The sequence below is a fragment of the Acipenser ruthenus genome, chromosome 10 (genome assembly GCF_902713425.1).
Source record: "Acipenser ruthenus chromosome 10, fAciRut3.2 maternal haplotype, whole genome shotgun sequence".
NCBI lineage: Eukaryota > Metazoa > Chordata > Actinopteri > Acipenseriformes > Acipenseridae > Acipenser > Acipenser ruthenus.
The window spans coordinates 28116195-28129749 of record NC_081198.1 but is presented as its reverse complement, the minus strand read 5'-3'; the positions used below and the strand labels follow the sequence as shown (position 1 = coordinate 28129749).

Genomic DNA, 13555 nt, shown 5'->3' with positions numbered 1-13555 from the left:
TGCCATGTTGCCTTCCATCATTAAATAAACTGCGATGATCAACAATAACCCGCCTCCGCTAAACTCTCCAGTTCGCTTCTGACGGGCTTGACAAAAACATCCTTTACACACGGTGATGGAAAAGCTGGGGCGAGGCTGCTAGAGTACTTACTAATACATTTTATTCTTGGATTTTCAATAGAGACTCTAAAACTAAATCTATGCATAAGCATCACTGTTTGCAGACCACCGTGTTTTTTTACATGCAGCCTCACATTTAACTTAAAACACACACAAAAAAAAAAAAAAAACAGGGGTCACTATATCACTAATCGTATCGTCAGGAAAAATATCACGGTTCACCGTGCGAATCGATGAATTGACACACCCCTACCAGCCAATTCTTGAAAGTGATTTCAAAGATGAAGGCGTCTTTCCGTGCACAAATAAAACATTAAAAAGGCATCCACAACTCGCCAAAAAAGCCCCTTTCATTGAACAGCAATTGACCTTCATCTGGAAATGCAGTGGGATAAGGTTGCTGAATTTGGAAAAACAACTTCACTTCTGTAAACTGTCTTTCGTGTTCTTTTTTCTTTTCATTCCTGTACCTCCTGTTTTTGTGCCGTTCTCATCCCCCTATCCCCGTGCTCTGTTCCGCCCCCCTCCTGCCCAGCCTGAGCAGGCTCCTCCTGCTGTCGTGGAGCCGGTTGAGGAGGAGAGCGCGGGCAACAGAGCCTCCGATCAGCACTGTGATGACAGTGCCCCTGCCGACAGCGGGTTTGCTGTGGAGTGGTCTAGCCAGCCCACTGACCCTCCCGCAGAGACTGGGTACCAGAACGTAAGTGGAGAGACCCAATCCCTAAACAAGAATATACACGGGATGTGTTCTGAGATTTCCATGCAGCTCAGCATCCGCAGCGGTCGTATTTACTTTCATCTCCACAGGCCTGAGTTTGAATCCAGCTCACTTGAATTTGAAGGGCTCAGCTTAGCCCCCAGTGGACATTATTCCAAATCAAATGAGTGGTAATAAACTAGAACAGGACCACTACAAAAAAGACCTTGGTGTTGTAGTGGGCTCATAGCCATTATTATCCAGGCTTGGTTACTTGTAGAGTAAAACAAGGGAGGTAATGGTGAGGTTGTATAATTCCCTGGTGAGACCATGCTGGGATTCAGTTTTGGTCTAAATACCACAGAAGGGGCATTGCAGATCTGAGGTGCGCTTGCTTGCAGAGCTGTAAGGGGAAGCTCTCATGGTGCCTGACTGCACCGCACTGAATGTAGCCAGTGCCAAAGTTATTGAATATGGAGCACTTGTCTTCCACAAACACATTGCTATGACATGGCCGTCAGTACATTGGACTGCAGTTTCATGATCCGTCAGTATGGTCCTTAATCAGGGTCAGGAGGTGTTCAATGTCAAGTTTTTGATTTTCTTTTGGTTTTCTGAAGTGAGCTTGCTCTGGAAGATCAATGAAACCTGATTAGAACTGAACCATACAAACCAAATATCTGGATACGATCAATTCCACTGTGGAATAATATTCATCTAAATTTAATACCAAATAATTCTAATAGTGATACATTTAAAACCAATCCACGGCAGTAGGAATGGGGTTTTAAATTGGGTTTTGAGTTAAAATCTTAACCAAGGAACAAACAATAGTAGAGCTTCAGATTTATTTTTTGGAAGACATTTAAAGTTGGACAGGTGGTGAGCAGTAAGGATATATCTTTTAAATCTTGTGTTTTTCGTGTTGCAATTCTAAGTGATTCAGCCACAGAGAAGCAGACCGTTACCTTCAAACCTAGAAGGATTGCTACAATGGACACTCCTAGTTTTATTTTTTTGTTTTTGTTTTTTTGACATATCACTATGCATGTTAATAATTTTCTTCATGCTAAGTAATGGAGTGCTCACTGAAACTGAAAGGGTTTGCTTATGTGGACACTCGGTGAGATGCAATCAGATGTCACTTCACCAGGTCAGTCCTGCTGCAGTTCACAGAGCAGTGGCTTGGCAGGCAGTAGCAGTCAAGCACGAGGAGTAAGACAGTAGAGGGGTTCTGTTGTGATCACTCTATAGAACAGCCCTGTTGTGCAAGGTGTCAATACTGTGTACTATCCTCTTGCTCATATATATATATATATATATATATATATATATATATATATATATTTATATTTATATTTATATATTGCATTATTCAAAAATGGCTTCTGAAATATATGTGAAGTGTATTTCATTTTGTAGTTAAATGTAATTCTGACACACATTTGACATATATTTAAAAAAAGCTTTAAAGTAAATGGAGATGTACTGTATACGGTTAGTAAAACATGGACATTGCAAAATTGTACATGTAATAAAAAATGTGGAATTTAAGCAAAGTTAAAAACTTTTCTTCTTTCAAATCAGTACCCCTGGCAGAGGGGTATTTGATGTTGTATTTACAAAAAAGGTTATTTGCAGTGACTACCAAGACTGGAACTAAATCCAATGTGACCAGTATTCTTATTATTTATTTATTTATTTATTTATTTATTTATTAACAGATGCCCTTATCCAGGGAGACTTACAATTGTTATCACAGTGAGAGCAGTTATAAAGCACAATAAAATCAGTAGCAGATAAGTCAAGATAAGAGCAAAATAAAGAATACAGTAAATAATTACATTTAAGAGCAAGTTCGACTACAGGCAGTTAACTTACAGTAAAAATAACTTATTATTATTATTATTATTATTATTATTATTATTATTATTATTATTATTATTCCAATCCAATTTAGTGTAGAGCGGTCAGTATCTCTGAGGTAAATGCTCTCTAAAACCCTCCTCACACCAGCAAGGTGAGGGATTTTCCTTCGCTGAAAGAGTCGCACCAAACGTGACAATAATTAACTCCTCATCCATTGCCATTTCCCATGGTACCCATTGTTGTCTGATGCAGCTGTTGTTGCTTGCTGGACCATAAAGTTGCTATTTAAATCCTGTTTCTATAAGGAAATTGTTTTTTTTGTTTCTTTTCGCTCACTCACCCCAGTTGACTGTAACTGAACGCTCAGGAAGCGGGAGTGTGTCTTTTCATGAGGAAATGGCTCATTATTGTCACGCTGGGGTGACTCCTCCAGCAAGAAGGTATTGTTTTATGCACATTTTTGATAATTTGACAAAATTTCTTTTTTTTAATGTTTTCTTTTTCACAGAATTCCCTGCCTGCCGTAGTCACAGAGCCGGCAGCGACCAATGGAGCTGTTCATGACATCGCTTCCTCGGAGGGAGGGGACATGCCTCCAAATTTTTTGTTCAAAGTAGGTGTGAACTGAGGCTTAGGGGGTGCAGCAGGACAGACCTCACAAGCCTCTTATTGTGTTTGTTTTCCCAGACTTTCACATTGGCATGATAGGTGAAGCAACAGAAATGTGATTCTCCATAAATGTGGCAAGGTATACGGCTGAGAGGAGGCTAGTAAGCTGTCTGGACACACCCTGTGTTGGTTCACACTGTAGGTTTATTTTTATGGCCACCCATACCAAAGACTATCATACAGTCGTCACTAGCAACAAGCCTCTATGTTGGGAATAGATTATTTCAATGCAGCGGGTTTGTGCATTTGAGAAAGGAGAGGAAGACTCATAAAATGAATTCTATATGTACACGTAGACAAACGTTTTCAATTAGAAGTGTTTCTCAATGGCTTCTGTGTTTTGAGTAAAATAGTTTAAAAGCTCTAAAATGTTTGTCCACCAGGTTCAAGCATTGCATGACTATGGAGCAACTGATGCAGACGAGCTGGGCCTGAAAGGGGGGGAGACAGTGCTTGTGATTCCTTTCGACAACCCTGACGAACAGGTACAGTGGAGACGCGACATTGCATCTGGAGCCTCACCACATGGTGCACTAAACTGGGTGTTACAGTACCTCACTGTGGAAAACACATGCGAGCCACAATGTATACCACACTGTGGAAAACACATACGAGCCACAATGTATACCACACTGTGGAAAACACATACCGGTCACAGAGCTAAATGACAACAAAACACAGTTACAAGTAGAGCGTCTATAGAGCTGTCATAATAATTAGTGTACATTGTTTCAGTATGTAATACAAATACTGAGAAAAAACAGAGAAATTGGGGGGAATAATGCAGTGAAGGATTTTGCTCCCTTAGTACAGAACCATTTGGTAAGCATTCTACATCGGGAATCAAAACAGCAACTTAAAAATGTCTTGCCTTTAGGGGTTTCCTTAAACCTGTGTGTTTAACTAGAAATACCACCAGAACTTGACTGTGGGACCATGCACCTTTTAATAAAACAAATGCCATGACAATAGTAAGTAAGCAATGCTGACCTACAATGTTTGTGTCTCCAGGACGACGGTTGGCTAATGGGAGTGAAGGAAATGGATTGGCTGCAGAATAAAACCCTGAAAGGCAAAGGAGTTTTCCCTGAGAACTTTACCCGGAGGCTGTAGCAAGGCCTGAACCAGGATCTAGTCTCCATGGCAACACCAGGGTTTCCTCGTCAGCAGTTTCGGCCTGAGAAAGTTGAACTCAAAGGCTCAGTTTTGCTGGTGAAGCTCCTTTTCTATAGCAGACCCTGGTTACCAAGTTCATTGTCATCTTATTAAAACAGTTGTTCATTTGTTAATCTGCTCCCTCCCTCTTGATGCTACCAGCCGAGATAAAATACTACTTGGACACATGTTGAAAAGTATTAGAAATAATTTAAAAAATCTGCATATTTAAAGTAAACAGCTTCAGGTTAGATTCTCCTTTTTATTTATGTCCAGCTGCCTCATTCCTGACAAGCAAAATGCCTCCTTGAAATGTCTTCTTCCAGTTGTTCTGTGTTAGTACCATAGACGTATATAAAAAACAAAAAGTCAGGCATACAGACAATGATTAAAAAAGAAGAGAATTCAAGCTGCATTTTGCTGGCTTTCAAAACATAGATCCAATTAATTCAAATACATGATTTGCTTTATTAATGTAAGAGTAAATGCATGAATGTTATAAAAAAATAGGTCTTGATACACCAGACTTGAATGAGTTTTAGACTGTCACTGTTTAATTGAACGCCTTCAAAGTTTTGGGTATTGTGACACCCTCCTTGTTCCTAAATCATAAAATGGGGTCTCCTAGCGTAGACCGATGTTCAAGCATTATCTCTGGCCACCAAAACCTGTATGTCATTCTGAAGTGTTATGTTCCATCCTGTATTTTTTTTTTTTTTTTGGCAGACACCTTTATCCAAGGCAACTTAAAGGTGCTACAGGGCTGTACAGAGTAACAATGCAAGATTCATATTTAAATACAGTGTAGTTTACAGTAAGTGCAAATACTACTTCAATGCCATTGTCTTGGCAACCAGGTTTGCAACACACCAATACAATGTACAAAATGGTATCCTTAAAACAAACCACACACAAGAATATCTTGGTTCTTTTAAAAAATGTTCTGGAATGCATACGCACAGCAGAGTCAACCTAGCAACCGTGTTAGCAACACACATTATAATGTTGACAATACTGATTCTTCAGATGTATTCGTTAAGTCCCTCTACAGTGTCCCCAGTCATGCCCAACTACACAAATGTTTGCAACATTCCAGAACATTGGCCAACTCTCTTTTGTTTGCTGTGAATACTGTCTCACAGATTAGAAAGATAAGTGAGGGGCACACCGGTTCGGCAAACATTTTAAGCATTTGCAAAGTTTAAAGCAGCCCAAGACTAAAGTGATAGTTCACTAGGCATGGATTTTTTAGTGTTTTCTGCATTATTAAAGAATCACCCTGGTTTGCATCAAGCACCTATCTGTGGTTATCCAGGCATAACACAATAACTACATTATTGATGCAAGCCAGTTGGATTCACTGGTACTGAAAAATCCCAGGTGTAGTTTATACCGGCAGGTTATAGGTTGATCCGAGTAAAAACTAAAAGTTTATGCCCAATACTGTTTTGTTAACATATACTATATACTAAGGTTATTACACTTTAGCAGAACTGTGATCATTTATTGATGCAAAATCCATAATACCAATATTCAATATCGTATTGGCCATATCACATGGAGCTGCATTTTAAGGCATATAAACATTTAATGTCTTCTTTAGTCTGTGCGGACATTTGACTTTAACTTTGAGAAAGTAGTATAATAAAAGGGACAATGTACACCCAAATGTATACAATAAGGCTTTGCTCTTGTAGTTCCCATAGTCACCATAACCCCTTGCTAGAATTATAGCCTTATAGTACAGTTTTAGTCAATTGTATTTGTTGTTTTAGAAATCATACTTTTTTATTTTGAGTTCTTTTTACTTAATGTAGTGATAAAATACTCGGCTAGTCGTATTCCCTTCAGCAAGGAGCCTTGTGGTGGTAAATGTAACTATTGTATTTAATAGGAAGACAGTGACCTCTGAAAGTCTTGAAAGAAGTTGTGCTAGCGTTTCCTCCAAAACTTGTTAAGCTTGCCACTGAAAACACCACTGGAGCGGTTCCTCTTTGTGTTGTTGGATAGCTGTGGTTGTTTTGGAGTCAAATCTATTTTTCACAATTGAAAGAAAAAAGGCTTCCTTGGATATTGTATATGAGGCATCAAATAAAATAATTTTAATACTATTTAAAAACAACATGTTGCATGAAATTATATTGTGACTAGTTAGAAAGGGAATTCAATTGTATTGTATTACAAACAAAGGTGGGACTAAACTGGAGTTCACTTTTCTATCGTTGTTTATTAGATTTGTTTGTTTGCTGTGGAGGTCACTAGCAAAGTCCGATGAAACGTGTTTTGGTATAAGTTTGGTCATCACCATAACAGAAGAATACCTGTTGGAATACATTAATGCCTGTCTATTACCCTGAGGAAGGCCTAGCTCTGCCAGCAGTGGCAACACAATAGATTTGGAAAAAATATTGCGCAGTGGTTCGGATACGTGAATTGGCTCCTTCTCTATAATAGACAGAAAGTTATCATTAGTTTCATTACCCCTACCTGCCTTCTATTATAGAAAACCATTGGACACATACTGCACTGGATAACCAGTGTTTGTTGGCTCATGTCATTGTGATGTCATAAAATGTCCCTTATGAGCTTACTGTGCACCTTCATCCGTGGCTATACTGGGTGTCAGGCGATGTCAGGCCACTAACTCAGACAAACCCAGGGATCTCGTCTGTTATTTATTTGCATTATGATTTTTAAAAACTTGATGTATATTAATAGTTAATGTGTTGGGTTTCAGCTACTCATTTCAGCAGTCCCACTTCTAATGTGCGTTGTGCAATAGAGCCTCCTTGTGTAGTTCCTGTGCTATGAAGAAAGGTGTTGATCATCTTTTTTGTTTAATTGTATTTTATGTTGTCATGGTAACAACAGCAGGCACACACTTGACAATTGCTTGGGCTTGATTGTTGTTGTGTCCAAAAGGTTGAAACAAAAGTAATGATTTGTTTTTCTTACCTTGTAAAAAAAATAAAAAATAAAAAATACAAAGGACAATTAAACAAAAATCACCACCAAAGAAGAAAAAAAACTCCAGCTGTTTCCTTCTAGCCAAACAGAAATGTAAAATGCCAATTTAATAAGCCCACAAAATTACAAAATAAAAACCTGTTCAGTTGTTTTTGTTTTATAGTAATATTTGTGGATTTTTTTTTAACTCATTGTTAAGGGAGGTAAGTTTAATTGTTGTAAGACTAATCATAATTACAAGGTAAGAATAACCCATATGCTTGAAGTTTACCTGGTCTGCACCCCAGCCACTATATACAATGTATTCCTTTAAAAATGCTGTACATCCTGGTGACATGTTGTCTGGTCATTGAGATTAAAATGGGTTATATCCTCCTGGCTGTGTCTTCAATTGTTTTTTGTTTCATTTGTTATGCAAGATACACAATCTACTGAATCTGCAAGGTGTTTACATTATTCTGGAGGGATATTCAGTGATCATTTCACCTGTAGAGAAAGAAATTGTCCATACCCCTTCAAAACCTTAGTTCCTGTTGTTAACCAACCAGCTGCTTCCCTTACTGACTGGCATGTTTCAACCAATAACACTTTGACCCAGAAGACACTGCTGTGGGTTGGGAAAGGATCCACGCAAGTGTAGCAGATTCCCTGAGAGAAAGGCATAGAAATTGAGAACTTTCTTTAACCTAGTGTGGTACTGGAGATCATATTTTATATGTGTTTCTTTCAAAACTGCACGGTTGAGACCTATAGAATGAATGGACGTGCAATACAGGTCCAATCTGTTTCATTATTGTTAGATACCACCATTCCAGTAAAGAATGGGGATTGTAGTGGTGTGTTTACAGTTCATATATCCGGTAATGTTATAGAACCAAGGATGTTTCTCTCTGGGAGAGAATCACGCTTTTCCATTCCCTATAAAGTGGCAGTTCAACTCTAAAAGGCAATCTGGTACTGTCTTCTGCCATCAATCTACTATCTTTGTCTGTCATGGATTTTCTATATAACAAAACAGTGGTTTATCCCTTTTTTGTACTTGATGCAGTCAAACTGAACATAATCTCCGTTCTGCAGTGTAGCTCATCCCACTCTGCCACCAGAATATGTAGCTGGACGATCAGTGAAAGAAAGACACTTCTAGATAGACGTTTATGAAACCAATCCAGGGAACGTTTATTCTTGTGTCTCCTTTTTTTTTTTTTAAATATGCAAAAGCAAAATGTGGTTTTGGGAGATGCTTTGCAAAATAAAACAATTATTTCAATTCATCTGAAAAAATAAATTAATAGATTGCTTAAGGCAGGTAGCCACTGCTATATTTTAATTAAATACATTTCCATGTGAAACTAATGAATCACATGGGCTAGGATTTTTTGAATAAATACTAGTTATTTTACTTTTCCTTGTTCCTATAAAATTAAACCGAAATAACTTTTTTAAAGATTTGTTTTCTGCAGATTACCTTGCAAAGCTTTTCTTTTATCTTTTATATTTTAACTTCATACATACAAAAAATACTACAATTCAATTGCTTTCTTTGATTTTAAAGTTCAACAAAATTGTGTTTAAATTAAATAAAACGTTATTAAATAAAAGCATGTATGTATAACCCTAATATTGTAAAATGTTAAACTTTGATCTATCCCTTATAAAAGTGAAAGCATGGTAAAGTATGGTAAATTCATGGGAAAACTACAGAAATACCATGCAGAAATACTGTGGTCAACCTTTATAAGGGGTATGCATCTCAGCAATTGGGAAACTGACACACATTGATGTGTTGAATCCTGTTGTTCATAATATTTTTTATGTTCACATGCAAACTGATTTAACGAAAACTGAACCTGGTGCTTAACTTGTTTATCTAATGTTGTATTTTGTTTCAGATAAGTTAAACACAAATCAATATGTACAATTTAAAAGTATCAAACATGATCAGTTTCCCATGAAAGCAGTATACGACCTTAATAAATATTGCCTGATGTGTTTCGTAGGCTGTCAACAGCTTAAGCCGCGTATTGTAATACCAAACACATTTAAAAGATTGCACAATGACTGTTGAAAGCAGGTAAGAATCCCATTGATGTGAAATATGCCTGTTTGCCTACATTGACAGTAACATACTGATGCGATTAATTTTCGTGTAACCGTTTTTTTTCAGGAAACACTAGAGACATGTATTTTGTGTGTGTACTGCACACAGCGAACAAGAATGACACGGGTCAATTTCTGTGACGTCACCCTTTGATCTTGTAATTAATTACTATCTGCAGATGCTGATTAACAAATCCACAGTTTGTGCTAGAAATCCACAAAAACTGTCCATTTGTCAACGAAACCACAATTCAATAGAAAAGCAAATAACATTTTATTTGCAACAACATTTCAGCAATTAGTAACATGTAATATTTAGAAAAAGGCTTGCGATTTCTGTTTAGCATTTCATTTCAGACAATTATACATTAATATAATGCAAAAAAAAAAAGTTTTATAATTACATATTCACTTCCACATAAACATGCCCCCTTCTCATTTTTATTTTGCATGTCTTCTGGACAGGTTCAGAAACAACAGCAATTTCATTATCACTTGGTAAATCTCTTGGTAGACTCAGCTTTTGCATTCTTTCCTTTAAACATTGTTCAAACAAGCTTAAAGCCCACTTACATTTTGTCTGAATACTTTTTGAAAACCGATCTCTGACAATGATATTTAGATCTTCGTCTGTTTTAGGTTCAGCAAAAAGATCAATAACTTGACTTTCCGTTGCTGTTTCACATTCCTTTGTTTTTTGCATTTTTATTTTTCTAATGCCACTTTCATGTTCTACATATAAAATATAGTCCTCACTACTATCTTCACTTACAACAGCCAATCTTGTCTCTGTAAGTGGGATTTCAAACTTAAACTCCAAGAAAATCATGACAACATTCCCACAACGTGAGAGACAAAAATTTGAAGTGTAACAAAAGAGCAAAAAAAACAAATCCAATTACCAAATTAACAATCAATTGAGTCTCATTATCGAACAAGTATCAATTAGAAAGAAACGTTTTAAGAGGCTTAAACAACTCAGGGTGTTGAATCGGTAAGAAAATAATAACCAGGTTCTCTGGCCTAATGGCACTCAAACAGTGAAGTATTTTTACTGATTCAACACTTATCGTTGTTTATCCCTTACTTAGAGTCTTCTGCAATTCATATCACATTTACATTAGGTCAGCCCGTCAGTTTAAGTCAAGGAACACTGGAGGGAACAGTTAATGAAAGTAATGATTACAGCACATCTTGGTTAATAGCAAACATGTTACTGCCAGATTACACAACAGAGAAACAAAGGTTAGGCACACATTGCTTCTCACTTACTTGACTTTTTTGTTTTTACTATAAGATTGCTGACTGACCATTCGGATTTAAGCTCTGTAGAATGTCTTAGCTTTAAGATTCAGAGAGCCACTGTGGGGGAAGCAGGAGAGAGAAGATGTGTGGCTACAAGTCTGACTCCAAAGCGAATGAAGAGACAGCCCAGGAGAGGTCTCAGAGATGTGGGTTCAGGGTACACCAGAACCCTCCCTGGTTCCTGAATATCCTGTTGGCTGTGCAGGTAAATCAGACACCTGGAATTAATTGTTATAAGCTTTTATGGGAAGTGAGGAGCTGTAGTGTTTTCTCTAGTGGTTAGATTTGTGGTTGACCTGTTTTTTCTTATTGATAATAATTTGTGACTTAAAACAAGTCTGTTTACTGCTGGGAAAGACACCTTTACTGTAAAGTTGCAAGCTGGTTTCAAGAGGCAAACTTGAATCCTTTCAGTGATTGTAACCAATAGAATAATTTCATGAATCATAATTGTTGTGGTACTCTGGTTTCCTCCCACAGTCCAAAGACATGCTGTCCAGGTTGATTGGTCACTCTAAATTGCCCTCTGAGTGAGTGTGTGTGTGGTGCCCTGCGATGGACTGGCGTCCTGTCCAGGGTGTAGTCTCACCTTGCGCCCTGTGTATGCCGGGTTAGACACCGGCTCACTGCGACCCTGTAAAGGAGTAATCGGTTAATGATAATGGATGGATGGATAATTGTTGTGTACTTGCATTCATTGCATGATTTTATAAGAGGGTATATTTCCAGCTTAGTTTAGTCAAGCACATGTTCCGAAATGCTGAGCATATCCCCTGTAAATGATTACCTAGAACCCATTCAGTCACAGGCACAGGCAAAACATTCAGCACAAAACACTAGCTGTCACAGGCAGAGTTTGCAGTTTGATACCAGCCAAGCTCTTCATCCAAAACCATTGTCTTCCTGCTAATCAATTCATCCATACAGCAATGGAGTTCAATGTCAAATATCTGAATGGGTTCTAGGTAATCATTTACAGGGGAGATGCTCAGCATTTCAGAACATATACCCACTTATAAAATCATCTAGTTGGTTGATACAGTTGGCAAGTGGAGAGTAAGTGGTTTTCTGGTGTTCTTGTCCTTTTTTTCAAAGGGTGGTTTAGAGCTTTCTGGATCTAGGCCAGGTGATGTCCACTGCTTAGGTATGTGACAAAACAGGAGATTGCCTAGACAGGGGGACGGAGGCAGCTGTCAGTCATCAGGCTTCTTTTCACAGTGTGTTACAAGAGCGAAAACTGAATTGGACACTCTCTTTAAGAAAAAAAAGACTATTGCCATAAAGTTGATAAAAAAAAAAAAACTATGATAGGAAATTCTGATTCATACAGTAATTCAGTTATGCAAAATGATAGCTGAACCTGTGGGTTCAGCTAGTTGAGGTCTGACTAGAGCAGGGGTGTCAAACTCCAGTCCTCGAGGGCCACAGGGTCTTCTGGTTTTCATTCCAATTTAAGTTCTCAATTAACATAAGTGATCTAATTATTTGTTGAATTTTACATATTTAATATTTTTCAAGCTCTTTTACAGTTCATGGTTTTAAAAATGCACTTGATTCAAGGTACACTACCTGTGAAACATTTTGAGGCCTGAAGAGAAGTGTTAAATGTGTCCAGTTAATCAAATAATTAGACCAATTAAGTAATTGAGAGCTCGGGTAGAAGGAAAGCCAGAAGACACTGCAGTCCTGAACTGAGTTTGACATCCCTGGACTAGAGAGTGACCCCAGGGCAGATTGAAGAGAGACCGTAACCAGTTTATATAAGGAGGTAAATCAAAGGTTATCAATAGGAAACACCAGTTCTGGGACTGGCCCTGCGGCGTAGTCATAAAATCATTGCCACCAGAACACTGAAGCTACATCACCGTCTAGAGTCTCACAGGTTCAAATCTAGGCTGCTAGCATGACGGAATAGTGAGGCAGTCCAGCGGTGATTCAAATTATTATTATTGTTCTTATTTATTTCTTAGCAGACCCCCTTATCCAGGGCAACTTACAGTCGTAAACAAAAATACATTTCAAGAATCACAGTACAAGTAATAATACAATTAAGAGCAAGATAAAAATACAATGACTTTGGTTCTAGCAAGTACAAGTATATGACAAAATACGATTCAATAACGGAGCAGACAAGTGTCAGTGATAGTTACATCAGGATATAATTAAATACAAAATACTACAGATTAAATAACACTTGTGACAGATTACAGTATTCTAAAGTACAGGATTAAATGCAGTAAAATAGGGGGCAGATAAGAGCAAGTAAAGCACATTTAAGGAAGAGTGATAAGTGTCCAGAGGGAAAAGAGGAGTTCTACAGGTGCTGTCTGAATAAGTCTTGAGGAGGCGTCGGAAGGTGGTCAGGGACTGGGCAGTCCTGACATCTGTAGGAAGGTAATTCCACCACTGCGGGGCGAGGGTGGAGAAGGAGCAGGCTCTGGAGGCAGGGGAGCGTAGAGGAGGTAGAGTCAGTCTTCTAGTGCAGGAGGAGCGGAGAGGTCGAGTGGGGGTGTAGGGAGAGATGAGGGTCTGGAGGTAGCTGGGTGCAGTCTGGTCAAGGCATCTGTAGGCTAGTACAAGAGTCTTGAACTGGATGCGAGCGGTGATTGGGAGCCAGTGGAGTGAGTGGAGCAGTGGAGTTGCGTGGGAGAAGTGAGGCAGAAAGAACATCAGGCG

At 38.3% G+C, this 13555-nt stretch overlaps 2 protein-coding genes across 13 annotated transcripts in view; both read left to right on the top strand.

Annotated features, from left to right (window-relative positions):
* The window catches only part of LOC117402247 (myc box-dependent-interacting protein 1), a 100616-nt gene extending 92764 nt beyond the window's left edge, over positions 1–7852 (top strand). For 9 of the 12 annotated variants that reach the window (XM_059032012.1, XM_059032009.1, XM_059032011.1 and 6 more), the window contains 4 exons: positions 656–820; positions 3195–3299; positions 3739–3840; positions 4367–7852. In XM_059032012.1, coding sequence (XP_058887995.1) covers positions 656–820; positions 3195–3299; positions 3739–3840; positions 4367–4468 — 474 coding nt within the window. In that variant the 3' untranslated portion in view covers positions 4469–7852. The remainder of the gene's footprint in view (positions 1–655; positions 821–3194; positions 3300–3738; positions 3841–4366) is intronic. The other 3 variants (XM_059032013.1, XM_059032016.1, XM_034003267.3) reach the window with 1 other exon arrangement.
* Positions 7853–10834: 2982 nt separating this feature from the next.
* The window catches only part of slc23a3 (solute carrier family 23 member 3), a 43808-nt gene continuing 41087 nt past the window's right edge, over positions 10835–13555 (top strand). The window contains exon 1 of the mRNA XM_034007354.3: positions 10835–11084. Coding sequence (XP_033863245.3) covers positions 10962–11084 — 123 coding nt within the window. The 5' untranslated portion in view covers positions 10835–10961. The remainder of the gene's footprint in view (positions 11085–13555) is intronic.